The 27,892-nt window shown below is 41.5% G+C and overlaps 1 protein-coding gene across 1 annotated transcript; it reads left to right on the top strand.

Moving 5' to 3' along the window:
• The first annotated feature begins 1,141 nt into the window (after nt 1-1,141).
• plxnc1 (plexin C1) lies at nt 1,142-27,821 on the top strand. Its single transcript, XM_069156575.1, has 31 exons — nt 1,142-2,203; nt 3,723-3,845; nt 5,526-5,660; nt 5,746-5,846; nt 5,919-6,024; nt 6,102-6,267; nt 6,695-6,797; nt 7,066-7,141; nt 9,702-9,743; nt 9,868-10,001; nt 10,545-10,724; nt 11,896-12,001; nt 12,371-12,550; nt 12,636-12,803; nt 13,392-13,491; nt 13,631-13,732; nt 14,786-14,889; nt 15,010-15,051; nt 15,137-15,261; nt 17,351-17,549; nt 18,699-18,845; nt 21,573-21,741; nt 22,891-22,991; nt 24,269-24,344; nt 25,510-25,544; nt 25,630-25,725; nt 25,955-26,118; nt 26,275-26,422; nt 26,546-26,686; nt 26,768-26,842; nt 27,321-27,821. The coding sequence occupies exons 1-31, from the start codon at nt 1,208-1,210 to the stop codon at nt 27,423-27,425; spliced, it is 4,545 nt and encodes a 1,514-aa protein (XP_069012676.1). The 5' UTR covers nt 1,142-1,207; the 3' UTR covers nt 27,426-27,821.
• Nucleotides 27,822-27,892: the final 71 nt, after the last annotated feature.

Below are 27,892 nucleotides of genomic sequence, written 5' to 3'. Positions count from 1 at the left end.
TTTGCTTTAACATCAGAGTCTGGTTGGGAGCCGCGACCTCTTCATGTGGCTGGATAGAGATGCTACACATCAGGGCCTAAAGAAATTAAAGATTATGAAGAAAACCCAAATGGCTATATACATTTTAGGGTTGTGTTGGCAAACATATTAGTTTATCTTTTGTTATAATGATTTCCATTGTATGAAATGAGCTAACCTTCAAGGGTTTATGCTTTTAAGTATTGAGATTAATCTTGGGAGCTGTCATCACTGTCAGTGTAGTAAAACCTATACAGTGTCAAAGTCTATTCCTATATCAATGCATTCCATAAAATAGAGGAAAGAACTTCCCAGAGTTGACACTAGATGTCACCTTTTGCTTTACTTTATTTTGAAACTATGCAGAAACTTGTAGCCTTCATATTCCACCACATATTTGGAGCGGTGCGTGGACATGTCCTCTGATTATCAAAGGAATGGAAAGATCGTCACATTGAACCTGGAGGCATTATGACAGCATACGGTCTTCATTAAAATCATCTGGATGCAGCTCACCAACCACTTTACACCATAAGGTCCAGTTTGTTGAGAGTCTTAATTTGATTCCATCTCTCGGGAGTAGATGTTGTTTTGTCGAAGTCTTATTTCCCCGTTTATGTTTCCCCCTAGATACTAAACATTGACAAGATCAATACAAATACACTTTGTGAAGATATTAGGTGCCGCCATTAGCACATGTTCGCCGTGCAGATCACTGACAACTTCCTTGAGGATCGTTGCGAGCAATTAATAATCGAGTCTGAAATCATGGCAGAAGTATCCTCGCGTTGCCGCTGTCCGGGCTTTGGTTCTTCTGTACATGAATAGCATCATGTTCATTGTTGAAACTATATTTATCAAACACTTTCTTGTCAGCTGTCGTATTGATTTTTGCTCGGGAGTGCAAGCATACAAAGGCTCCAAACTGGATATACTTTATCTCAGAACATGACCGAGTGGGACAAACGCAGTGAAAATAGTAATGGTGCTAAATCAGTTTCAGAATCATGTCAGTTTCCAGTTTCGCTGTGCGCGCTGCCTCCCTCCCACTTTCAGCACTTCTCCTTTCAGCAGAGGCGCTCTGCGCTTTTACGCGCGCCTCAGAGACAGTGTGTCAGCGAGCAGAGTCCCATGCAGGACTTCAGTGTGTGAGGGGTCTCTCAGTTCGAGGTGCCACCGTTGCCACAAGATGATCCTGCTGCTCGGTCTGGTTTTTCTTCTCTGGGGAGAAGCGGGTTGGTGCCTGGAGGAGAACGGAGTCTTCACGTATGTTGGAGACATCCGTCACTTTGCAGTGGCCAACAACACGGTTTACATCGCTACAGAGGAGAAGCTGTATCAGCTGAGCCACAACCTGACTCTGGTCCACAGTGTGACCCAGAGAGGAGTCTTGAAGGTCAGGAAGCAGACTGAGGAGCAGTTTAACCGGGTTTCTGGGTGGAACGCAACTTTCAGCGTCAACGTATTGTTGCCATTTATTAAGAACAACACACTGATCACCTGCGGTGTGGTGAGTGTGAGCGACAACCACTGCGGCTACTGCGAGGTCCTGGACCTGGAGAACATCTCTCACCGTCTGCACAGCGAAGGCATCCAGGTGGGACCGCTGAAGCGCAGCAACACGTCCGTTGTCTTTTTGGTGGATGTGGAGAAGACTCCAACTCTGGCCGATACTTTCATTCTGACCGCGATGCAACAATACAAGAAGAACAGTTGCCCCACTGAAATGAAGGCTATCAACCTTCAAAATACGGATCAAGACCAGAGTGGAGGAACATTTTCTTTCACTGGTGCCGACTCCACACCTGTAATCGACAGTCAAGGCGACGTGGAGTTTGTGGACGGATTTCAGATCAGTTCGGTCATATATCTGCTCTCCAACGTGCCCTCGGGCGCTAAAAGCAACAGAGTCCGTCTCATTTGGCTTGAGGGTAAAACAAGCAAAAAACTGACCCTCGAGTCGGTGCGTGGTGCGATTCTCACCCTCCCTGAAGGCGGTGAAGGCAGCAGACTCTTCGCCTCCTCGGTCATCACGGGGCAGCAGCCGGTGCTTTGGAGCGGCGTGTTCAGTGTGGACGGAGGACGAACCAACACCGAGCTGGTGGTGTTTGACGTGACCCCTGATCTCACCTTAGACCCCGACAAGGATCCAGACTTCTACACTAAGGGCAAGTCCAACGTGAAGGTGGGTCGCCGTGTTACATATAAACTGTGTTTAGATCAATATTTCACTGCTGTGACACAATCCTCCACCTTTTTGTGGTGATGTTAGCTCTCAGATAAACTTGCTTTAGGACTGATAGGCTATCATGTCTGTGGTATATGATCAGAGATATTATAGCCTTACTACTGATAACAATATTCTGTATTTCTCATGGGAACAGTTATGTTTCAAATGCATAAGCACAGTAATAACAGACTAGATGAATAAAAATGCAGGGCAATTTATTCCAAATTAAAATTGAAAAGATAATGTTGAAAGACATGATTCACGTTTTTTCCAGCGAAATCAGTTCATAAATGCAAATATTTACACATTGTCAATCAAAACACCGAAAGTCAAAGTTACTGTTATATTTATATAGTTATTATTGCTACAGTGCCCTTGTAGTCTACTGCCTGCTTGTTTCAACCATCTACTGAGTACTAAATTCATGCAGTGCTGTTTCTTGCTTCATGAACTATTTGCTTCTATATAGATGCTTATTCATATTGACCTAATGCTGTCACGCCAAATTAGCTCTATTAACATAATCCAATGTAACATGTCAATTCTATTCATGTTTAGTCGTGAGTCGTTGCTTGCACACAATTTCAATAACTGTGTCTTTGCCTTTTTAGTTTTTTGTGTGCTTTTATACTATAAGGCAGCCTGTTGTAACATCTGGCCAGAGGCTGCAGGTGAAAACAAGCCTTTTTGTCGAACTTAAAAGTTCTCTTGTCTGTTTTTGTCTGTATTTGAAGAAGGAACCAGGTTTTGCTGAATGATTGTCGGCTAAGTCAAAGCAAAACTGGTTTCCTTAATGTTCGAATGTATTAAAATTCAGAGAGGTCAATTTAAAAGACTAAAATATCAATGTCATGTGACCTCCATATATTAATTCATTGTTGGTTATCCATACACACTTTAACCTAATGAAAGATTGTTAGCTGTGACCAAAGTGGAGACCAACAGTAAAACTCACTGGACCTATGAGTTGTTATTGAGTAAGCGGGTGGGGACAAATAATTAAACTTGTGGAACATTCTGTTTGCTCAGCATTATTTGTTAAGTTTGAATTGTGTCAAATGAAAATCCAAAATCAAATAAAATCATATAGACTTTATTCACAGCAAGCTGGCTGGATGTTATGTTGTTTGAGGTGTTGAATTATAAAGAACATATTTTATGTAAACTAAACTAACTGATGTCTGCCCACTTAAACTATTTCTTGCTTCTCCTTTTTTTTTTTTTTCCTTTTTTTTTTTTTTAGCTTACACCATTTTTTGCATGTACCAGCACTTCCCTGTTGCACCTCTCCTTTCAAGATGAAATGATAAACGGAAACAATGAACCTGACTCACTTCAATTCCTCTCGGTCACATATAGCAACAGCAGGTGTTTGGATGTTTCTGTATGAAGCCGACCCTCAATACCGTAAAGTTCTAATCTTCAGGTCTCTGTAAATACCAAACGTGATGATCGATGTGTTTCTGTCTCTCAGCCAAAGACCCTGAAACCAGAGGCAGTTCTCTTCAGGCAGAAGTACATGACCTCTGTGCTGGCAGTGAAGCAGAAGTCCTGGATGGTTTTCTTCATCGGGACGGGAGACGGGCAGCTCATCAAGGTCTGTATGAAAAGTGATGTGCTTTTACTACTGGAGAGAGGAAAAATAAAAGCAGCGGTGCTTCAATAATAGGAGTGATGTAATGTATCAACGGCTGTCTGGTTTGTGCTATTAATGAACTTTTATCTGCACATTAACACTAAAAGTCACAATGAAGTAGAAAAGTTAACAACTAAATGACAAAACGACAGTATTGTTGAGCGTTTATTTAATGAAACGGCTTCAAACCTTAGAGTGGAACCATGTTGTATTTTATTTTATGCATAATGCTGCTCTATATGATCCAGGTTTAAATACTGAGGGCACTGACTGATGGATTTTTCAGTACAAAAACTTCGATTTGGACCCGACATCTTGCAGTATTCTTGGTTTCTTGTTTATTTCTTTATTTCTTCTGCCCCTCCATCACATCATCCTTCCCACATCGTGTCCTTTTCATCTCCTCGATAAAACAGTGAATCTTCTGCAGACACTATTTGTACCTTCACATGATTAAGGAATTAAACAGAAGTCTGGGAGAATTCCACAGCAACACTGCTAGAAACAATCATCTCTTTCATGCAGAGTGTATTTCTTACAGACAAGAATGGCTTTTCTACTGAAGCTGATATGGTACCCGGGATTCTCCTTTTCACCTCTCGTTGCATGAAATAGAAAAACAGAAATGAACAGAGAGAGTTTTGTCATGAGCACGATCTCTGAAATATTACTGTCCAACATCTGTTTGGTCCATCACATGCTGCTTCTCTTCATGAGATCACATCTGATGTGAAAATCACATGTTGGAAGAGGAAAGGTTCACTGTCAGTAGGATGGGTGTTTACAGGGTTGATAAGTAAAGCAGGTCGAAACAATTGAAACAAACTTATACGAATAAGAGGCACCATTAGTCAGAGGGCCTTGGTGCAGGCAGTCGGAGATTAAGTGGAGTTACATGCTGGGAAATGTTGGTCAACATGCTTCTTCCTGCTTTTTGAGGGACAGGAAGTGAGTCAAACATAGAGATGATTGGAAAACCTCAAGCAGGCACATGTCCTCAATTGTATAGTAACCTGTATGTGGATGAAGACTGAGGAAGTGAGGTTGAGCTGTGTGGACAGGTGACTGGTCAGGTGACCCCAGAGGAGGGAAACTCGGGTGGAAAAGGTAAAGAGTTAAGAGAGAAGAGGCATCGCCGTGACATTTCTGCTCAACCGTTTACCCTGAACAGCACAAACACAGTTGCATCCAACCTGTGTTTTGGTAAATGATGAAGTGAGGTAAAACACAAAAACATTTTCAACACAGTTTATTTTCATTTCTTCTGTGCAGGTTTGAGCTCTTTGTATGTCCAACATACATGTCAGCGGACAAAACAGCATCACCATTAGGACTTAAAGGCATCAATACATCAAAGTTTTCCTCAACAACCGTAATGGTGGTGGTCGTTAGTCGGACCGCAGCCTTTCCACGTTGTTCTGCTGCTATTAACAATTCACAAGCACATAAAAAGCATATTAATCCAAAATCTAACAAATGAACTATTTACACCTGATTAAAATCTGGTGTTTTAATATTGTCGCTGATTGTGATATTTTTCTGTTTTGATGAGCTGCCATTGCTTCTAATTTGACAGAATTCATTCATTCTAACTCAACATTTCAATGTGTTAGAAACATAAAGCTTCATCTTTGTCGTCAGCTCACTGTGGACAGGAACTATCACACCGCCTGTCCCAGGGTGCTCTACAGGGCCAATGACGACCGCCAAGTGTTTCCCAAAATACATCTGGATCCAGTGGATCATAAACATGTGTATGTGTCGTTTAGAAACCAGGTAGTTCAACTTTTATTATTCACTTATTATTGTCTTAATGTCACATGTAGCTCTGCTGTACTTAAGTGTTTGTGTTTTGTTCCAGATGAGGCGTGTTCCCGTGTCACAGTGCAGCACTTACACAAAGCTACAGGAGTGTTGGTCTGCACAGGATCCACACTGTGTCTGGTGCAACTCGGACCAAAGGTCAGAGAAACATCTGCAGCCGACATCTTCAAACTATTATAAACTTGCTTCTGACATATTTTTCTTTCCCAGATGCAAGTTTGAAGACGACTGCAGAGATTCTGACTGGCTGTCCATCCCTGATGTTTCCCAACAGAAAATGGTTTCCCACAAAGTTGTGAAGGACCAATCAGGACAGGTACAGGTTAGATACACAATAACTGTAGCCAGTTGTAACTGTCAGGTATTCGTCACTCGTGTCTCTTCCTTTCTCAGATCACACTAAACATCCAGACACACCTGACTGTGCGCCCGGAGGCGCCGTCTAACTTCGCCTGTCAGTTCTCTGCAACTTCCAGGGAGCTTTGTAGCCGCAATAACCCTCCTCCAAAGTTCCCACAATGCAACTGCATCCTCTCTGAGAGCACACTTCCTGCTGACGGTCAGTGACTTTAGATAAATATGATCATCCAGTTTATTAAACTCACATTTAAGGACCTTAAACTGTCATAGAATTACATACACTTGGTATTGGCAAAAATCAGCAAAATACAATATTATATAATTATGATAAAAAATAACCAGTGCGAAAAATTTGCTTTCAAAACTGTTTTTTTGCTTGCATAATAAAGACACAAAAATACCTTCATAGTTAACTGGAAATAACTGCATAACCGGAAGTGTGTTCTTATCATCAATCTAAAAAAATAGCCTGGAGTGACTGAATAATGACAGAGCTAACAGATAAAACATTTTCAACCAGTTGACAAATCTATGTTGTCTCATAACACATGAAAACATACCGTGTATTTCCAAAATCACTAAGACTCTGACTTCAGCTGTTTTTTTCTTTTTGTTTTGCTTCACAGGTCTGTATTTTACAGTAAAGATCAGACTTGGGACGATACAGCTGTCAGAAAAACTGAAGCTCAGAAATTGCTCTGCCATCAGTGGACCACCAAGCTCTGTCTTGTGAGTTAATTAACATTTTCAAGAAATCAAATGTTTACTTTGGAAAATCTATCTCAGAAATATCAGAGGATAAAGGTGAAAAAGCTTCACTGAAATGATCACGTCCCACTTATACAGAGAAAAGATTTCATCTTCACAAAAGCCTGAAAAGCTACATGTTCCTGGTGTGGTCTCTGTGTTTTATGTTGTATTTTCAGACATTATGATCCATATTAAGTTTTATTATGCTGCTGATCTCAATACAAAAATGTGATTGTTTTCTCTTCAGGTGTCAGCAGTGTATGGAGGCTGGGTGTGGATGGAGCACAGACGGCTGTTCTTGGGCCGGTCAAGGAGTCGTGACGGTAACATTGAGTGTTTTTGTGTGTTTATCCAACACAGGCTTTTCCACACGTGTACTGTCCCACACTCCGTACATGTTCTACCTGTAAGACAGTTGTGAAAGGCACTAGTTTATTACCTGCCAAAAACATCTGTTGTGTGAACAATCGGATGTATGTACAGTAATACATGTTAGCTGATTAGAGAATTGGTTGAAACATAAAAGACAATTCTTACAGACTCATCAATATTTATGACTTCAGCGAAATTTACTTTGTTTGGTTCTGTTATAAAATGGAAATTTCTTCTTCTGACGATCTGAATTTACATATTTGCTCAACATACCTCCGATGATGTCCATACTAAAGCTACCTCACCCAGAACAAAGAAACCGGAGCTCCCTCCTGGAGCCAGACCTTGGAGTAGAGCTTACCAGCGAGTGTCTGGTGGGTAGGTCTTTGCCCGTGGGGCCCGGTTGTGGACCCACCCGAAAGGATAAGCATTGAGTGGGGTGCATTGCAAGCCGGTTGGCAGACCGGGCCGGGGGCCGATCACCGGCGGCAAAAACTAGTTCTACGGAAGTAGAACGACACCTCGCTAGCGTGGAAAGGGCCGGAGCTGGTGTGGGAGGTGAAGAGGGTACCAGCTAGATATAGTTGGGCTCACCTCCACACACAGCACTGGCTCTGGAACCAAGCTCCAGGAGACGGTCTGGACTTTGTTCTTTTCTGGAGTTGCCCAGGGTGAGAGGTGCCGGGCGGGTGTGGGGATACTCACAAGTCCCTGGCTGAGCCCTGTTGTGTTGGACTTTTCCCCGGAGAACGAAAGGGTCGCCTTCATGCGCCTGCAGGTTTCTACGGGGGAAGACTGACTGTTGCTTGTGCGTATGAACCAAACAGCAGTTCAGAGTATCTGGCTTCCTTGGAGTCAGTGGGGGGAGTCCTGGACAGGGCACCGTCTGCGGATTCCATAGTTCTCTAATGGGACTTCAATGCTCATATGGTTAACGATGGAGTAACCTGGGGGGAGGGGTTGGGAGGAAAGGCCTGCCCGATCTAAACCCAAATGGTGTTTCATGGACTCCTGTGCTTGTCACGGTTTGGCCATAGAGAACACCATTTTTGAGCTTAAGGTCGTTCCTAAGTGTACCTGATACCAGAACACCTGAGGCCTGAGGTCAGTGAACGACTTTGTAGTTGTATCATCTGATCTGCAGCTGTATGTCTTGGACATTTGGTTAAGAGAGAAGCGGAGATGTCAGCTGATCACTACCTGGTGGTGCCAGAAAGACCTGGCAAACCCAAATGACTATTGAAGGTGAACTGGGAACATCTGGCAGAGCACCTTGTCCGGGAGGTCTTCAACTCTCCCCCCCGGAGGAGCTTCTCACACATCACGGGGGAGGTTGGCGACATGGAAACCGGTTGGACCATGTTCAAAGTCTCCATTGTGGATGCGGGCGGTAGGAGTTGTGCTCGGAAGGTCGTCGGTGCCTGTTGCTGTGGCAACCCAATAACCTGGTGGTGGACACGGGTTGAGTGAAGCTGTCAAGCTGAAGAAGGAGGCCTTTTGAGTCTGGCTCGCTCAGGGGTTTCCTAAAGCAGTTGAGAGGTACCGGCGGGCCAGAAGGGCAAAAACTGTGGGAGGAGTTTGGGGAGGCCAAGAGAAGGACTTCTGGAACTTCTGGTAAACCATCCTACGCCTCAGGAAGGGAAAGCAGGGCTTACCCCAGGCTGTTCTCAGCGGAGGGAAAGAGCACTTTGAGGAAGTCCTGACCAGCATGTCCCCCGGGAAGGAGGCAGAGCCTGAAGACTTGGGGGGGTCTCAGTCAGAAGGAGAACGTCGGGCTCGCGGGTCTCGGGATTGCTTCTCTGCTGTTGGCAGATAATGTGGTCCTGTTGGCCTCATCAGACCGTGACCTTCAGCATACATTTAAGTGGTTTGCAGCTGAGTGGGAAGCGGTGGGGATGAGAGACAGGACTTCCAAATCTGAGGCCACGGTGCTCTGCCGGAAACCGGTGGATTGCTCCCTCCAGGTGGGGTCAAAGTTCCTGCCCCAAGTCAAGGAGTTTAAGTATCTCCAGGTCCTTTTCATGAGTGAGGGCAGGATGGAGCAGGGGATTGACAGGTGGATTGGGGCGGCAGCAGTAAAACGGGTGCTGCACCGGACCGTTTTGGTGACTGGAGGGAGAAGACTCCCATCTGTCCTGGGAATGCCTCGGGATCTCCCAGGATGAGCCGGAAAATGTTGCCAGGGAGACAGAAGTCTGGGCTAACTTGCTCGACCTTCTGCCACCTTTGAAGAAGATGGATGGTTGGATATTTGCTCAGCCCAGTCTATTGGAACGTAGACTGGTTTTATTCAAGCCAAGAACAAAGTAAAAATGGGACAACATGGCTAGCTGCCATCATACGTTTACAAAAACTGCATTCCTGCAACAATATCCCTCAAGTGTGCTGTTTTATACTGTGTCCAGTTCAGGTAACGTTGGCAACACCAGGTCCTGGATCAACTGTAATAGTACCTTTACAGTGTCTGTCATGTAAACCTGCTCAATTCATTTCCCCCTCTTCCTCCTGCAGGACAGTGTTTGCCAAAAGATTGAGTCTGGGAGGAACCTGTCAGTGAGTCTGACCCTAATTTCTCACAGATGTTGTTCATCTTATTTTACATTCAGTAGAAGTTATAACTTAAGTAGAACTTAATGTATTAAAGCTGATTGTTTTTGTGTGTTTTTTTCCCTGTCAGAGGCCAGAGATCTCCTCCATCACTCCCAGTGTCGTGTCTTTCTACGGCAGAAACCATGCACTGTTGTTGGGTCGTAACCTCCAAGATGTGACCAGAGTGAGGATCCAGGCCGACATGGACTGTACTCCTAAAGAGTGAGTCACTTTACAGACAACCGAGATAATGCAGAGATGATAAATGACAAAGAGTTGTTATTATCCGCTGGCAATAATATTGACATATTGTACAATTTGCCATTCTGTCAGTTCAGGCAATATTTATCAGTAACCATCCAGTCAATACTTCTATGTGCACTGCTTTTTACTAAAGCGTGAGGTTTTCATGCAAGTACTTCCACTAAAATGAAGCTCACAAATCTGGAATAAAATGTTGGGGTTACATCTTGTTTTACCAATTTAAGAAATATTCATTTTCACTGGAGCAGCTGCTGATTTGTCAGCTGTCCTGTTTTTAGCTTTTTGTGGAAGCTTCAAATCTGATCAGGGCAGCATTTTCCTTTTAATTAAAAATGGCACAACTTTTACTTCTCAGCCTCGTAGCTCAGACAAACTGTTTGGTATCAGAGTGCAAACTTGAAACTTTGTTGAGGAAGATTTTGCTGTTTTGTTATTGTTGTTATGATGTTGGTGAGTCTTGATCTTTTTCTGCCTGTGTTATTGTGTGTGTGCTCGGATCAGATCTCTTGTTTGGAACAACACCGGTGTGAATCTGACGTTCCACATCCCCAGTACAGATAATAAAGGTGTGGTCCAAGTATGTGCTCTCCTCCCAGATGGCAGTTGTCACGGAAACACTAAAATCACTTATCAGTCTTTACCGTCCTGCACCAACATTGCACCAAACCGCACCTGGATCAGGTATGTTTGGATTTACTGATACTTTAACTTTCCAACAAAACGCACAGAGCTTATGAATAACTGAATAACTGTAAACTGATGTTCAGGTGCAGCAGCTCCAGTGTTTCAGAAATAAAACTCTGATGTAGAGGACCTGACACCAAAACTTGACATTTACCAAAGACCAAAGGCATCATTTATTGAACACCACACGCTACTATATCATACAAGTATGGATAAATTTAGCAATGTGCTTAACAAGAACCTATCTTTATAGCCATGGCTTCCTTCTCAGAGTATTTTAAGTTTAGTTCTTTATTTACTTGATGCCAAGTGGAGGAACTGTGTGCTTTAGCACTCATCTAAGTAGATTTTTTTTGATGATATTTATTCTTGGAAAATCAGACCAGTTGCAGGTTGAGGGTCATCTGGTGGGGAAACATAGCCACTTCCCCAAAACATTTTCTTTCAGCACTTCCCTTTTTAGTTGCAGCACCATCTCTGTTGTTGCACTTCAAAAAGCAGCACAGTTTTATAAGACATGCTAGTTCACTTTAAAGTTTCATAACAAATAATATGCCTGAAGGTGCAGATAAAAGACTGATCATGACATAGGCTTTCTTTTTTGTTTACATTGTGGTGACTGGCTTACTGTGTGGTTTTCTAAAGCTCGTTACTAGACATTAAGTAGTTATCATTACAAAAAGTGTTGCACCAAGTTAAAGGAGTCACAGCAAATCAAAGAGGAAGTTTCATCAGTTTAGTGTCCTGCCATTGTGCATGAAGTCAACTTCTTTCCTTAGTCCATTAAGAAGTGACAAGTTTCCAGCGTGGCAGTTTGTCACTCAGATTCACAAGTAAACACTTCAGGCTTTACACTGCGATCCAGTGCACTCGTGTTTATGCAGTCACAGCTCGTCTGTAGACTAAGGATGGTGAAATTTGTTGGTCTTTCAGTCCATCAGACACTTTGGTTCAGAGCACAGTATCTCAACAGTTCAGTCATTATGAAATTTGTTAAGGATATTCATGATCCTCAGAGGTTGTCTCTCATATGAACATACCTCTGATATGAAATCCAGAAGTGACAGCCATCATGTTAAGGTGTCATTGTGGGAAAATCTTTTCTCTGGGGGTCAAATCTGTGTTAAGTTTCCTCCTCTCTGATTGGTTGCTGCTCCGTGTCCTGCAGTGGGAAGAGGAAGACCAAAGTCATGGGGTCTCACCTGGAATTTGTGGAGAAGCTCAAACACAGTCACGCCAAACAGGAATTGACTCCCACAAACAGCAGCGATCAGGTGGGTCATTGTCCCATTAGATTATCTTTCATAAATGATGTCATGTTACATCATATCTTGCTGCATTGTCACATTATATGATAACATGTCAAATTCCAGTCTGTTTAAATATTTCATGTCACATCATCTCAGGTAATCTTGTATTTTATCATGCAAAATTACTTTAATTACATTGTAGTTGTCTGATGTGTCAACATGCATACACAAACCTACATTTTTTACATCAATGTTTCATTGTTTTATCTTTTCATTCTATATCTTGTTTAGTCGTGTCTTTATATGTCTTAGATCACCATGTCTCCATCATCATCTTGTCATAGCAGCCATACACAGATTCAATGATATATCCTGTTTTTAAATTCCCTCCAGAGTTTCACCTATGAAACACCTGCAGCTGAAACCACTCAGGGTGTTTTTATCAGCACTGTGTCTTTGAAAGTAGCCAATCAAACCTTGACCTGCTCCACAAAAGTAACCTACTATCCAGAACCCGAGTTTACCAGCTTCACATCTACGAGGACAGGAAATGATGTCCGCATCACCATTCAGGTAATACATATATTTATTAATCACATTCACAAACATGTGACATCAGTTCATAAAGGGTCAGTATTTGTTTCTGTTATCTTTTCAGAAAAAGGCAGACAAACTGGAGATGACCACAGCAGAGTTGTTAGTGTGGGGCGTTCAAGATGGAAAAGAATACCGCTGCATCATGGAGGACAAAGAAACCAGTAACGAGACAGACTTTTTCAATTGTGAGATTCAAAGTCTACCGGACGCTTCATTTCAGGAGTTAAAGGTAAATCTCTCAGTCATGCCACATCAAGCTAGATGATACTATATGGAGTTGAAATATTGTGATAATGGGCAATAATAGGTCAAATATTGTAATGTAGTTCCAAATATGTCTGAGGTTGTCTCCAAAGTAGAGTATGATGCAAAAGGTTTAGGCAGTTAGTACAGATAAGTACAGTAAACAACAAGTCAAATATATTTGTGTGACCATGCTTTGCTTTTAAAACTACACCAGTTCTCCTGGGTACACTTAAAGTGTTTCTTGTGGAACCTGCCACAGTTCTTCCATAGATTCAGGCTGTCTCAGCTGCTTCTGTCTCCTCATGTAATCCCACACTGACTCCATGAGGTTGATCTGTGGGAGCCAGACCAGCTGCTGCAGAACTTCTTGTTGTACAAATTAGTTCTTTATGACTCTGGCTGTGTGTTTGGGGTCATTGTCATTGCTATAGGATGAATTTGGGATTGACCTCCCTGTTGGTACTAAGTAATGGGAAACAATTTGATCTAAAGCGCCTAAAACCTTTGCAGAGTAATGTATACTGGATTCCATGCAATAGCTACAAAAAGCTTTTGTTATTGTCTTTTAAAGATCAAATATGGAGACAAGACAGTAACACTGAAGCCTAAATCTTCGTCTCTGTTCCTGCTGATACTGCTCGTCCTTCTGCTGATACCCGGCATTATTTTTGGTAAGTACACAAAGTCAGGTTGAGTGATTTGAAGCCCGTTTTAGTTCACTGACAGCATCAAAAACCCAAACAGATGAAACTCTTCATCAAACTTACCATTTCTCTTTTGTTTGTTTATCCTCTTGGTTTTGTCTTTCAGTGGTGCTAATCGTCTACCGGAGCAAGCAGAAGAAGCTCACTGCTAAGATGAACAGGTTTGTGGAAGACCTGGAGCTCGACATCAGGAACGACATCAGACAAGGTCAGTCAGAGTCTCCCAGTGCAGCAGCCTGTAACATAACAGTGAGATAAAAGCCTTGTCAGTAAGGGTGGAAGATTTTAGATTGTTGGGTTTGTCATTTCTGCAGAACAGTAGCAGGGAGTTGTTTGGATTTAGGATGTTTCAGTGGATTCAAATACTGCCCAATTGACAATTACGAAATTACAAAGAAAAATCAAACACAATCTCTGCAGTCAAAAGACATAAAACAAACCTTTTCTCAAATATTTTTCTACACCAGAACTGTCATCTTTCGAGAGGTTCGACTGAGCCAGAAGTGGTCGTGCAACATTCCACTTTTGTGCTGCTTTTCTGTACTAACGCCACATGCAGTTATTCTATTGTTGTTGTATTGTGGTTAATGTAACATCTTGCAAGAGGATAACAGTTGAAAAATATAAATTTGCCAAAACTCATTTAAACAGATTTTTGCTTGATATGTGTTGTCCACAACAAAATATACAAATTCATTTTGAAAAATGAAATAGCAGCTATTAATGATTTGCATTTTTAACTTCAGTGCCATACACAAGTTTCCCACATTTTCTGTCTAGTACAGTCTGTTGAACATTAAAATGGCTCCTGGGTTCACTTACACCTATGTTCTCTGCAACATGTTACATTGTCCCCTATTGAACACTTCACTACCTTCAGTTCACTGGGGGTCACTCACACATGCAGTTCATTTTGGTGGTGTGAAATGTCCTGAACTTGTTCTTTCTTTAGATGTTAAACTTGTCACCCAAATGCATTAGACAGTAAAACAGAAAGATATTGCAAGTACAGACGCTCATGCATGACCTGACTTCAATCAAACAGTATTGGACCGCTAAAAGTGGTAAATCATTCAGTGAGTTGCGGCATTAGTTTGCATTTAGTCAGACATTTTCACTTCCTCTTTTTCTATTCGTGATCTGCATAACAACTTCACAGGTTTGCTTTCCATCTGATGCAGGCAGTTTTATACTCTGCTTTGTTCTTTGCACATGTAGTCTATAGTCCATATAAGCAGCTTGACTGAATTGTCCTCCACAGGTTTTGTGGATTTGCAGACAGAGAAAGCTGATCTCATGGAAAACTTTGGCACGATTCCTTTCCTGGACTACAGGCACTTTGCTTCCAGAGTGTTTTTCCCTGAGGTAAAGTGAAGCTGGAAAGAAAGCAAACATTCATATCTGAAGAACTCACACCGCAAATTCTGAAATGTCAAATATACACTGTCAGTGCCACATTAACACATTTTTCTTTTTGTTTTCTAGAGTGACTTTTTGAGTACATTGTGCATCAAAGACATCGGTCAGGTGAGCTTTGACGCCAGCTGTTTGTTGATGTTCGTACAGTTTCGTGACTGTCAGTGATGTGTTGTTGTATCCGACCTGCATTCAGGACTCCTCGAAGGTTCAGCTTGATGAGTGTTGCCAGGGTTTGTCCAGGCTGATCCAGAACCAGCTCTTCCTCACCTCCATGGTGCACGCTCTGGAGGAGCAGAAGAGCTTCACCATCAAAGACAAGTCAGTTTGTGATGTTGTACTGTACGTGTCTCTGACACAGCACATGATATAACAGATATACAGTGGTGTGGAAAAGTGTTTGCCCCCTTCCTGATTTCCAATTTTTTTTGCATGTCTGTCACACTTAAATGTTTCAGATCATCAAACAAATTTAAATATTAGTCAAAGATAACACAAGTAAACACAAAATGCAGTTTTTAAATGAAGGTTTTTATTATTAAGGGAGAAAAACAATCCAAACCCACATGGTCCTGTGTGAAAAAGTGTTTGTCCCCTCCTGTTAAAACATAACTTAACTGTGATCACACCTGAGTTCAAGTTCTCTAGCCACACCCAGGCCTGATTACTGCCACACCTGTTCTCGATCAAGAAATCACTGAAATAGGACCTGCCTGACAAAGTGAAGTAGAACAAAAGATCCTCAAAAGATAGACATCATGCCGAGATCCAAAGAAATTCAGGAACAAATGAGAAAGAAAGTAATTGAGCTCTATCAGTCTGGAAAAGGTTATAAAGCCATTTCTAAAGCTTTGGGACTCCAGAGAACCACAGTGAGAACCATTATCCACAAATGGAGAAAACATGGAACAGTGGTGAACCTTCCCAGGAGCGGCCAGCCGACCAAAATTACCCCAAGAGCGCAGCGACGACTCATCCGAGAGGTCACAAAAGACCCCACAACAACATCCAAAGAACTGCAGGCCTCACTTGCCTCAGTTAAGGTCAGTGTTCATGACTCCACCATAAGAAAGAGACTCGGCAGAAATGGCTGCATGGCCGAGTTCCAAGACCAAAACCACCGCTGAGCAAAAAGAACATTAAGGCTCGTCTCATTTTTGCCAGAAAACATCTTGATGATCCCCAAGACTTTTGGGAAAATACTCTGTGGACTGACGAGACAAAAGTTGAACTTTTTGGAAGGTGTGTGTCCCATTACATCTGGCGTAAAATTAACACCGCATTTCAGAACAAGAACATCATACCAACAGTAAAATATGGTGGTAGTGTGATGGTCTGGGGCTGTTTTGCTGCTTCAGGACCTGGAAGACTTGCTGTGATAAATGGAACCATGAATTCTACCGTCTACCAAAAGATCCTGAAGGAGAATGTCCGGCCGTCTGTTTGTGACCTCAAGCTGAAGCCAACTTGGGTTCTGCAGCAGGACAATGATCCAAAACACACCAGCAAGTCCACCTCTGAATGGCTGAAGAAAAACAAAATGAAGACTTTGGAGTGGCCTCGTCAAAGTCCTGACCTGAATCCTATTGAGATGCTGCGGCATGACCTTAAAAAGGCGGTTCATGCTGGAAAACCCTCCAATGTGGCTGAATTACAACAACTCTGTAAAGATGAGTCGGCCAAAATTCCTCCACAGTCTGGAAAAGACTCATTGCAAGTTATCGCAAACACTTGATTGCAGTTGTTGCTGCTAAGGGTGGCCCAACCAGTTATTAGGTTTATGGGGCAAACACTTTTTCACACAGGGCCATGTGGGTTTGGATTTTTTTTCTCCCTTAATAATAAAAACCTTCATTTAAAAACTGCATTTTGTGTTTACTTGTGTTATCTTTGGCTAATATTTAAATTTGTTTGATGATCTGAAACATTTAAGTGTGACAAACATGCAAAAACAAATAAGAAATCAGGAAGGGGGCAAACACTTTTTCACACCACTGTATACTGTAAAGGGTTTGGTAACAATGCAGCTGTAATTGTAATTAATTTCATTTTGTGTTTTGTTGTTACAGTTTCCTTTTCTGCTCTGCTCTTGTCATTCTATTGGTTTTTATTTGTATGTTTTTAAGTGTTTTTATTTTGTTTCCTCTTCACTTTTATTCTTGAGTCTTTTTATGAGTCCACTCCTCTTCTTGTTAACAACATCCAAATGTCGCCTCCATTCTCCTTTTCACATGTTTTTGTCTGCCAAGCTGTTTCATTTTCTTCCTGCTGTTTCCAATGATCAAATCCATTCAGTTATTCTTTTGCTGGATATTGTTTACTCTTCTTCTGCATTTATTCAGCTTAAACTCATGCACTGTACTGTATGTTGTTTTTACTTTCTTTTTGATAATACTCTGTTCTGTTCCAGGTGTACGTTGGCATCTCTCCTCACCGTAGCACTTCACAACAAGCTGTCGTACCTGACGGAGGTGATGGAGGTTCTGCTGAAGACCCTGATGCAGCAGAACAGCAACACTCAACCCAAACTGCTGCTGCGACGCACAGAGTCCACGGTGGAGAAGCTGCTGACCAACTGGATGTCCATCTGCCTCTACGGCTTCCTCCGGGTCTGTTGCCCTCAGTCACTTTAAATGTCTTTCCTGTTCCTGCAGTTTCACCAACAGAAGAAAACGTTCAGCCAGCTACTTGGCACAAATTTATTTTAATGAATTTTGACTTTTAATCTAGTGACCTCTTTAGGGCCAATTTTTTTATTTCTGAAACATTGGTTTGAATCCGGCTAAAACACTCGGTCTTCATATTCTATTCAAATCTGATGTTCTCCAGGCGTTTTTTTGTTGTTACTTTGATGGAGTTTTTTCTGGTTGTTAACATGCATAGGCATGTTTGCCTTGTAATCTCATTTAATTCATCTTAAAGCGTTGCTGTATTCAAGAAGGTGTTTTTTTTCCCACCCACATTCCTACTCGGCCTGTGATTGGCTGGCTATCTCTTGGTTAGGCTTTGGCTTGAAAAGGGAGATGGTTAAGCTTAGGGAATATAAACAGAGCCAATCAGCAGGCAGAGTAGGGGCACATCTTCAAGAAATATAGGTCAAAAAAACATTACACACCTAAGTACAGGCACCCAGAGCTGTTATCATGACTGTAGACTTCTAGCCTTGTGTGTACGTTTCACTCACATTTGTGTTAAATGAAATGTTGAGGAAATTTGTATGTCGCCATAAAATGGTGTGATGTGAACGGTAACATCTCAAAGATCGTAACATGATACAACAAAGATGTAGAAAGCAAACATTCAGACACAGACAATTTTTTTTAGACACCCTAGCAGGCTGTTTGCAGTCTTTTTAGAAAATGAAAGTCATGTCAACCATTTCATAAACCACATACTATTTTGTCTTTACCTCTTCTGCTCACATACCTTGCGAGAGCCTCATTATACAAACATCACCATGGTTACAAACCTCTATATAGATATCTGCTATCAGAGGGTTATTATTAGTTCCCACTTCCGTATCTTGACTCAGCTTTGTTACAATGTGTACAACACATGCTGTATACACACCGATTCTTTCTCATGAATGTGATGGTGGTTTAGAAGTGAAGCCCTGTTTGTTACCGGCCGCTATAAACCAGAATAAACCATGTGCCAAGAAATGCTCCAGCTAAACTGTGATTGGGCACTTCACAAAGGTACCACATCTTCTGTGCCTCATTTTACCAACTGAGTTCCTTTTGTCTGATTTTGTGCAGGAAAGTGTCGGCCAGCACCTGTTCCTGATGGTGAGCGCTCTCACGCAGCAGATCGGCAAAGGGCCGGTGGACTGTGTGACAGAGAAAGCTCTGTACACACTCAACGAGGACTGGCTGCTGTGGCAGGCTCCAGACTTCAGCTCCCTGGTACGCACGCACACACACACACACACACACACACACACACACACACACACACACACACACACACACACACACACACACACACACAGGTTTTTATACTTCGGAGAATTTGGAGCCAATTACTTGAGCCCAAACAAGACGTTTTTTCACATGTGGAGGTTGACTTGCCTCACGCATGATAAAACTACCACCCTGTGGATGCTACATTTGCTGTCAGCATGTCACAAGTTAAGTCTTAATACTTCCTAATTCTCAGTTCTGTTTTTGGTTTGTCTGTTCAGAGATCACAACTTGATGCTCTGGCTCACAACAAAATATATAGACAGAACATACTTTATAAAAATAAAAAAATTATGCTCTGATATGAAATTACCAAAATGTAGGTCTTGTGCTTTTTTCTGATGTAAATCCATTGTATATTTGAACACCGTTGGATGTAAGCGTTGGTCACGTTGAGAGTTTGGAGATAGTTTGTCTTCACCCGGCGGTTAATGCTGAATAACTTCCCCCTCATGTATTTTAAGGCCCTGTTGAACTTGCAAAGCAAGGCAGCTTTAAAAATACTGACTTGTCATCACGTTGATACACGTTCTCAAACAAACTTGAAAAACTCATTTCCTGGATGTTACGCAACAGAAAATTTCCAAAAAAATGAAACACTGTAAAATAAAGTGAATCAGATGAGTAAAGCCATTACTTAATATACAGAGATTTTGTCGAGTTTGAATTAAATGTTTTCACCTTAAAATGTATGAGTTAAAAACTACGTTTCTATGTTTTACAAACAAGTGAAACTGAGAAACTACACCCTGCCAGTCTACCAACAGGAAGTATCTGAGGGTGTGTGTTTACTATGGTGACACAAACCAAAACATCGCTGTTTGCAGACTTGAGTTGGTCAACAGCCTCACTAATATATTTAGATGTCATCATTGTGAAATACGGAGTTTTTACTAAATGCTCAGCTGCTCCTCTTTGGTCGATTTCCCTCAGAGAAATTAAATTGGACAAAACAATTGAGCTCTTATCCTCCAGATGTTAAACCACTCACCAAATGTTACAACAGGGAAGTCATGCTTCCTCTATGTCATGCCAAATCCTAAAACACAGCACACTGAGCTCTGATGAAGCCTTTTTGAGGAAGCAGCTACTTGTAGTTCTTATAAAAACGTCAAATTGAAAGAAGTGGAACATCTCAGCATTTTTCAGATTAAACGCATCAATAAACCCACACTCTGGGACACACCCTACTTGTACAGATGTACAGTATGTGTTTTAAGTAGAGACGGGTGCTGTATTTTCTTACTCTGACTTTGCAATTTTGTCCAATTTTTTGCTTCGCACATTTAAAAGAAAAATAATTTGCATTTTATTTACAAAACTGAGACACAGTTTTTAAATGACAAACGGACTGCAGCATCTAACAAAAGAGGTTTGAGTGAACCCTTTAAAATTCAGCAATTTCTACTTGTGTCCCATCATCAACAGCTGCATAAAAAGTAGGGTATAATTCTGATGAGATAACGTCATTCAGAAAATAAAAGGAGATTGGAAAAAGCTAAACTGAGAGCACGAAGATCAGAATGAGCGACCAACCATGAGTTGACATGTACAGAGACTTTCAAATGAAACGGAACCTCATCTTGTTATCATATTTTTGTACTTCCGTGGGTGTGAAACTGAACTTCAAATAGGGGTTAAAAATGCATTCTGTGATATGATTTTTTTTTTTTTTTTTCCCACTCGGCTCCGAGGCCATGCATGAAGAGGTTTTCTACCAAATTTAGTTAGAACAGTTTTTCTTCATTCACATGACAAAGTGCTTTGTTTCTGTTGTTTAGTTGAAACCGTCAAAAAAATGTCACATCACACTTCTGTAGTCCAATCAGATGACACAATAAGCAGATGATGTGAATTTTGGGGTGTTAATAAATAAAGTCCTGCATCATCTTGTTTTTACCACAGGAGCTGCATGCATTTTTAATGTGAGAAGACATGTACTAATGCACAACCACGTTTATGAGACACTTGCATGCATGTGCTACCTGCAAGTACTGAACATTATCTGAAAAAAACTGCAAATGCCTACAAACCTGCAACAAAAATGTATCTACTGCGTTATCTTATGTCACTCTTTCCTGCTAGATCTCTGACCCCTTCCTCTTTCCTTGTTTCTGCAGCTTCACTGAGTCGATCACAGCAATCATGATTGTTTTAATGTAATCTTACAAACCACCATCTCACTTCAAGCCCATTTCCATCCATTTCATGGTGCACCAAGTATTGAAAGAAAGAAAAGATGGAGATCGATGACTCAAGCTCTCATTAACCGCAGCTCTCCACAAAGATCACTTGTGCATTTGCACTTTTCAACAATGAATGCTAAATGACACTTTAAAATGTGTCTTTTGTTTCGGTCAGGTAGTTTCCATGATCGAAAAAAACTGAGGTCAACAGGAGTGGGTTTTTTTTTGTTTTTTTTAGGAGTGTGAATGCAAGCAACAGGATACATGTGCTTCTGCATACACACATAGAATCAACATTATGTGTATTAGAACGTACACTGTGTGTTTTACTAGTGAGGAAGAAATGAAAAACTAAATTTGAAACAAATTCAAAGACATTTTTTTTAATTCTGACTGATATGTTACAGATTTTATCGTTATTGCTGGTAATTAAGAAACGTAATCTCAAATCAATTGCGTCCATGTTTCTGTTCCCTGCTTCCAGAAGCTGAAGGTGCTGTTTGCAGTGGACACTGATGGCAAGGTGAGCGAGCCTCTGGAGGTCGACGCCCTCAGCTGCGACACAGTGGAGCAGGTCAAGGAGAAAATCCTGTCCACCTTCAAGGCCAAATTTGGTTTCTCCTACAGCACTCCCCTCAGGGAAATTTGGATTGGTAAATAACACATCAGTGGTTTAGTCTCTTCTGTCGCATCTCTTTCAATACTGAGTTTAAAATAAAATTATTATATATACTGTATGTATATATCCTTATACAAAATAATGACAGCATGTCTGAACCGATGTAGCCGGCTGTAGCTTCTGTACAATGGAGCTCCACTGATGAACATGGTGACTGTGGTTTATAAGTCACACATGTAATGCTGTGGTGGTGCATCAGATATGCATCATCCATGACCATACTGTAAAAAGTCCCCAACAAACGAAAGGTTTCTCATCCTTTGAGCCACTTTTTTTTTTTTTTTAAAGTGCAGCTGTTAGGAAATAATTGAGCCCATTGTAACACATTGAGCTGCATATTTGTGACACGTTTGAAAGATTTCGGTGTCGTAGAAATTTTGGGCTTGCGTGCTACAGACAGAGTAGAGAAGCTGGAAACTGTCAATCAAAAGAACAATATAAAATAACACCAGCTTTATTCATGCAACAGGTTATCAAAGGTGCCATGTTGTGTAAATTAAAATCTCCATTTCCTTTTTGACTAATAAGCAGGTCTAGGTGCTACAGTATATGGATACTCGGAAAGTGACAAAACGCTCAGCACAAAGAAATGCACGCAGCCCGTCTTCAGCAGCGAAGACGTTTAGGCTGCTTTAAGTTTGTGATGTCACCAACTCATGCTAATGTCATATGTCCACCCTCAGCGGCGCCCGCTGTCCAACCTTTCATAGAAAATACAGTGGTCATTCTCTCACCTGGAATTGGCCTGGTTGTGCATCACTCAGAAAAGAGTCAGCCAGTCAGAACAGAAGGTTATTAATATCAATGTGCTTTAAAGACACAAACACAAAACACGTAGAGCTGCAAAGAGAAGCTAAAGAGAAGAGATGTAAAACTGTGAGGAGCTGATTTTAGTACTTAAATCATATAAATATCTTCGTCTAAAAATAAAGCACTTGAAAAATGTCAACTATGGGACCATTAATGTGTATTAAACCTTTTTCTGATGATACTTAATATGTCTTGTGACTATGCAGTAAAATAAACTAATAGGCTGAAAATTTGATACAAACATTTCCTCCAAAAAAAGCCTTTTTTTTTTTTCTTTTTTTTAATCATTAACTTGTTCTCTGTTTCCCACCAGAGTACGAGAAGGATGGATCATTTCTTCCTCTTGCGGAAGTGGATGCCAGCTCGGAGGTTATTGGGGAGGTGACGATGCTCAACACATTGAAGCACTACAAGGTGAGAAATTGAAGTATTCAAAAAAGCTGTAAGGAAAAGCGGGGCTTTGTAGTTGTTTTTGTGCTGTGTTGTTGTGTGGGTGTAACTGAACAGAAACACGCCAACTACAGTGATTGCAGTCAATATGAGGGTGGGGATGCAGAGTTGCGTCAGTTAGCCAACAAGTCTCCTGTCACTTTCAATATTTTTGTTAGTGTTTCTGTCTACAGGAAACGAACCTGCCCGACCTGCATTCGGTTGTGGTTGGCCTATAAGATTTGCATGACAGAAATATTATTCAAAATGAGTATAAACCAAATACTTTCTGAAGTATTTTGAACATCGACAGAGTTCAGTTTACAGAAAAAGGCTGCGTAGTTTCACATGCTGAGACCTGATTAACAGCAAGAAGGAGCTGTTTTGAATGTAAGAACAGCAAAAATGGAGAACCGTAAAAAAATAATAATAATAAAGCATTCAGGTTTTTTGTTATTTGAAATATTTTTGAAAATGCTGCAAAATTGCTGTAGACAACAACATAATTTGTATCTTGTAGATTCAGCATCTCAGTGAGAGAAATGGAAATCTCGTCTTTGTCTCACTGTCAGCAGAGGAAGTTAAAACGCAAGTGAGGGAAGAGTGTTTTGTAACATTACACAACTGTAACTGCATCACAGTTGTGTAATGTGACCGTCATTTATCAGTACCATCACTGTGCGGGAAAGAAACACTCCTACATGGGAGGTCTGTGTTGGCCAATTTAAATAACTTTAGTTTCCTGCTTGATTGACCATGTGTAACAGAGCCTGTATATGAAAGTGAACACAGTCTCCGGGTCTAATAGACAAAGCCAATAAGCTTCGAGCCTCTCAAACTGCAATACCACTGAGGGCCACCAGGGGCTGGCTACAAAAGGCCTCTGGCTCCAATAGAGTCTAAAAAAAAAAAAAATGCATCAACTTCTCATTATGGTGTCATGAGTTAAATGAACTCCTTCTGATCATGTTTCTGGCTGCATTCACACTTCATTGCTGCAACAGTTAGTTCTCTTGACTAAACTAGAATTGAGCAAATGTCATGGTTGTCTCTTCACACCAGTCAGACCCAAATACCCCATTTCATAGGTGGCTGTGGTTTCCTTTTTACAAACACTGATCATAAAAACAATACTACCTGAAACTGAAAACCTGACTGATGTACATGTTGTGTCATCTGTGCAGAGCCTTTTTTTAGAAATGTAAGTTTTTTTTGTTTTGTTTCCACAGAAGTTTGAGTTTAACTTGTTTGTTCTGCTGCAGGTTGATGATGGAGCAACGATCAAAGTGCTTTCCAGGAAGAATCATCCTCCTCTGAGACCGCAGGAAAGTCTGAAGGGTAAGAGCTGAGGAGGAAAACACTGTTTAATGAGCACAGAGAATGAAGAAAATTCTCACCTTTTAACAAGCGTTAGATGAAACTAATTATTGGGACAGAGAAGATCCCCCCTGAAATATAGCCGTATATAGCTATAGCTGCTGGCTAAGATAACTGCTAAAATGTTGAACAGGGAAGTTTATCCTTGACCTGGAGATGAAATTGTGTGATAAGCTCGACTCCAGGTGCAGAACATCTGTTCAGAGATGGGATCATGACCGCCACTTCCCTGTACATACACCTGTGGTCTGGTTCAGTAAGGCTGAATTTAGTTATTCAGGGAAAAAGAATGAAGCCAGGCTTGATCTAGTATAGTAGGGAAAGCCTGGTTGAATCTGTTTCACAGTTGCCAAGGTTACCTGGTTGAGGAGATGTGGACGGGTCCAGAAATGTGTTATTAATCTGGATAGATTCCCATTCATGGCTGTCATCTTGATCTGAACTGAATAGCTCATTATTCTCTACCTCAAGGAGTTATTTGCTAGAAATCTCAATTGTACACCTTAAAGTATATCAACAGAAAAATGGCATTTTTGTTAAATTTTTGACCCCTTTTTTATGACATGTTTATGATATTTTGGACCAGGGGCAATACTCCGACCTTTTTTTGGTCATTTTAGATTATGATATTTTCTGCCACATAATATTCCATCACATATTTCGGATGACATGCTATAGTATGACTTTTTGGTCACTTTTTGGACGACATGCTATAAAATTACTTTTTTGTCACTTTTTGGACGACATGCTATAGTATTACTTTTTTAATGATAATTTGGATGACGCAATATAGTGAGTTTTTTTATGATATTCTGGACGACATACAATAGTATGACTTTTTTGGGCATTTTGTACCACATGCTTTAGCAAATATGACATTGTTTGTTATTTTGGACTGTATGCTATACTGTGAAATGTTTTGGTAATTTTTGACCGGGTCCATCTATCAATATATATATATTAGTGTATATATTGTTCAATATTTTGATCCTCCTTGCAGCATGGCCTCTATTGGTGGCTTTTTAGCTTACACCTGGCTGCAGTTATTGGATCTGCTCATCATATATAGAAAATTACAGAAGAACAGCCCTTGATCACTGGTGATTTCTTCTTTTTCCCTCTCTAGATAATGAGGATTTTTCTGGAAAATACTTCCATTTGGTAAGAGATGGTTATATTCGTATCACTCCACCACACAGGATGTTAAAGAAAGTTGACTCTTCCTATGGCTGCCGTCCTAATGTAGATTGATCCTGATGTAGACGAGGACCAAAGAAAGAACCCAGAGAAGAAGAAGCTAAAACTGAAGGAAATTCACCTCACTAAGCTGCTCTCCACCAAGGTAAGAGGAACCAGTTCCAATGTATCATTCTGCATGAAATGAATCGACACCCATACCAGCGGAACTGATACCGAGTCTGTCTCAAACATGGCTCTTTCGATTACCAGCTCCTGGGTGAAAGAAATACACATAAGCATGCCCATTTATTTCTTCACCTTCATTGCAATTTGGAAGCCTTTTTTTTTTTTTTTCCAACTCAGAAAAACATCACCTCCTTTCTCTCTCCAAGGTGGCGGTGCATTCATTTGTGGAGAACCTTTTCAGGTCCATCTGGGAGATAACGAACAGCAAATCTCCGCAGGCTATAAAGTACTTCTTTGACTTCTTGGACACTCAGGCAGACAACATGAAGATCACAGACCCAGATGTCCTGCACATCTGGAAGACCAACAGGTATGGCACAGTCATCAAAAGCTATGTGGACAGTGTGAAAAGGTTTAATACCAAAGTCAATACAAATGCAACCCAGTGGCATATTGAACAAGTCTGCAGCATCTTAATAGCTGTTTTTCTTCCTCCGTCCTCCGTCCTCCGTCCTCCTGTCACCAGTCTGCCGCTGCGCTTCTGGGTCAACATCCTGAAAAACCCTCAGTTTGTTTTTGACATGCAGAAGTCTCCACATGTGGACAGCTGCCTGTCAGTCATCGCTCAGGCCTTCATGGATTCCTTTTCTCTGAGTGAGACCCAGCTGGGGAAGGTAAGTCAAGGCACTTGTCGTCAACTCCAACAGGAAGAAGGCGCAGGAAGTGAAGTGTTCCTCTCTTCAAAGAGACAGTAGGCGGAGGGTTTTTTGCACCATGAATGTGTTTCTGTGTTCCAGTATGCACCAACCAACAAGCTCCTCTACGCCAAAGACATCCCCAAGTTTAAACAGGAAGTGAAGGCTTACTACAAACAGTTCCGAGACCAGCCACCAATCACAGACTCTGAATTCAAGGACTTCCTGCGGGGAGAGTCAAAGGTAAATCCATTCTAGCACAAACCTGAACAAGATAACCGGCACGGTGAACCCCGGCAGTGACTGTGTGTGTTTTCATTTCAGAAACATGAGAACGAGTTCAATGAAGCTGCAGCCCTCAGAGAACTCTACAGGTTCATACAGCGATACTTCACAGAGGTCAGTTCTTCATTTATCAAGACGACCTCATGTATTTACATTAGAAAGTGCTCCGGAGGTTTCCGCTCTGTGAACACATCTGCTCCTCATGTACCCGCCTCCTATCGGCTGGATCCGAGAAGGTGCAGCAGTGACTGCACTTGTGAAACTGAGTTGCGCGTGTGTGTGTGTGTGTGTGTGTGTGTGTGCGCGTGCGTGTGTGTGTGTAGGAAATGAGTCTCATACTTCGAAGGTTCCTCTGCTTTGTTAATCAAGCTGCCGTTTCCTGTTCAGAGTGCAGTTTTTATGTTTTATACAGAGCTGATCAACAGATTCATAAACAGACAAATCCTATTTATTTATTTATTTAATCTGAAACTACGCAGCAGCAGCGAAATGTCGTGACACTTTGAATCGAAAGGTGTTTCTGTAACGCGTCTCACCCACGGACTGAATTCTGAGTCGATTCCAGGAAAATTCAAACGTCTCTTTTCTCCAGATCAAAGAGAAGCTGAATCAGAACGGCACCCCCGCTGAGCTGACGGAGCAACTGCAGCACGTTAAGGACTCGTTTGATGGACTGAAAAGCTGCTCGTGGAGCTGAGCTGTCCGTCACCTCTCTCGTCACGGACCCGAGGGGAAACCGCTTCTCCAGCTGTGAACAAAGAGGACCGAGGAGACGTTCGTCCTGCGTGGAGCATCGTCCGCTGAACATGGAGACCAGGAAGACTTCCACTTTCAGAGGAGCTGCTGACCTTGTCGCTGATTTCACTGGATTTCACAGGACGTCCAGATGTCTTCGCTGGGTTTTCTGTCCAAACAAAAGTCTGTTGGAACTCCTTCAGACATTCAGAGACTAAATGTGCTGTCAGTAACAGGACACTTTGACGGACAGTCGTGACTGATGGACTTCCAGCTCTACGGTGTAGTTTCACTGTCAAAACTAACTTCGGTGACGACTGAATTTCTCCACCGTGAGATTAATAAAGTCAAGCTTATCTTATCTTATCTTAGATTCGTTGCCAGTTATTAAAGTTACGATCACAACTCAAGATCCCAAACACATAATCC

This window comes from Embiotoca jacksoni, unplaced genomic scaffold (assembly GCF_022577435.1).
Source record: "Embiotoca jacksoni isolate LCO1_2020_lvr unplaced genomic scaffold, fEmbJac1.0.p SCAF_21, whole genome shotgun sequence".
NCBI classification, from domain to species: Eukaryota; Metazoa; Chordata; class Actinopteri; family Embiotocidae; genus Embiotoca; species Embiotoca jacksoni.
The sequence above is the reverse complement of the archived record's forward strand: the minus strand, read 5'-3'. Positions and strand labels throughout refer to the sequence as shown.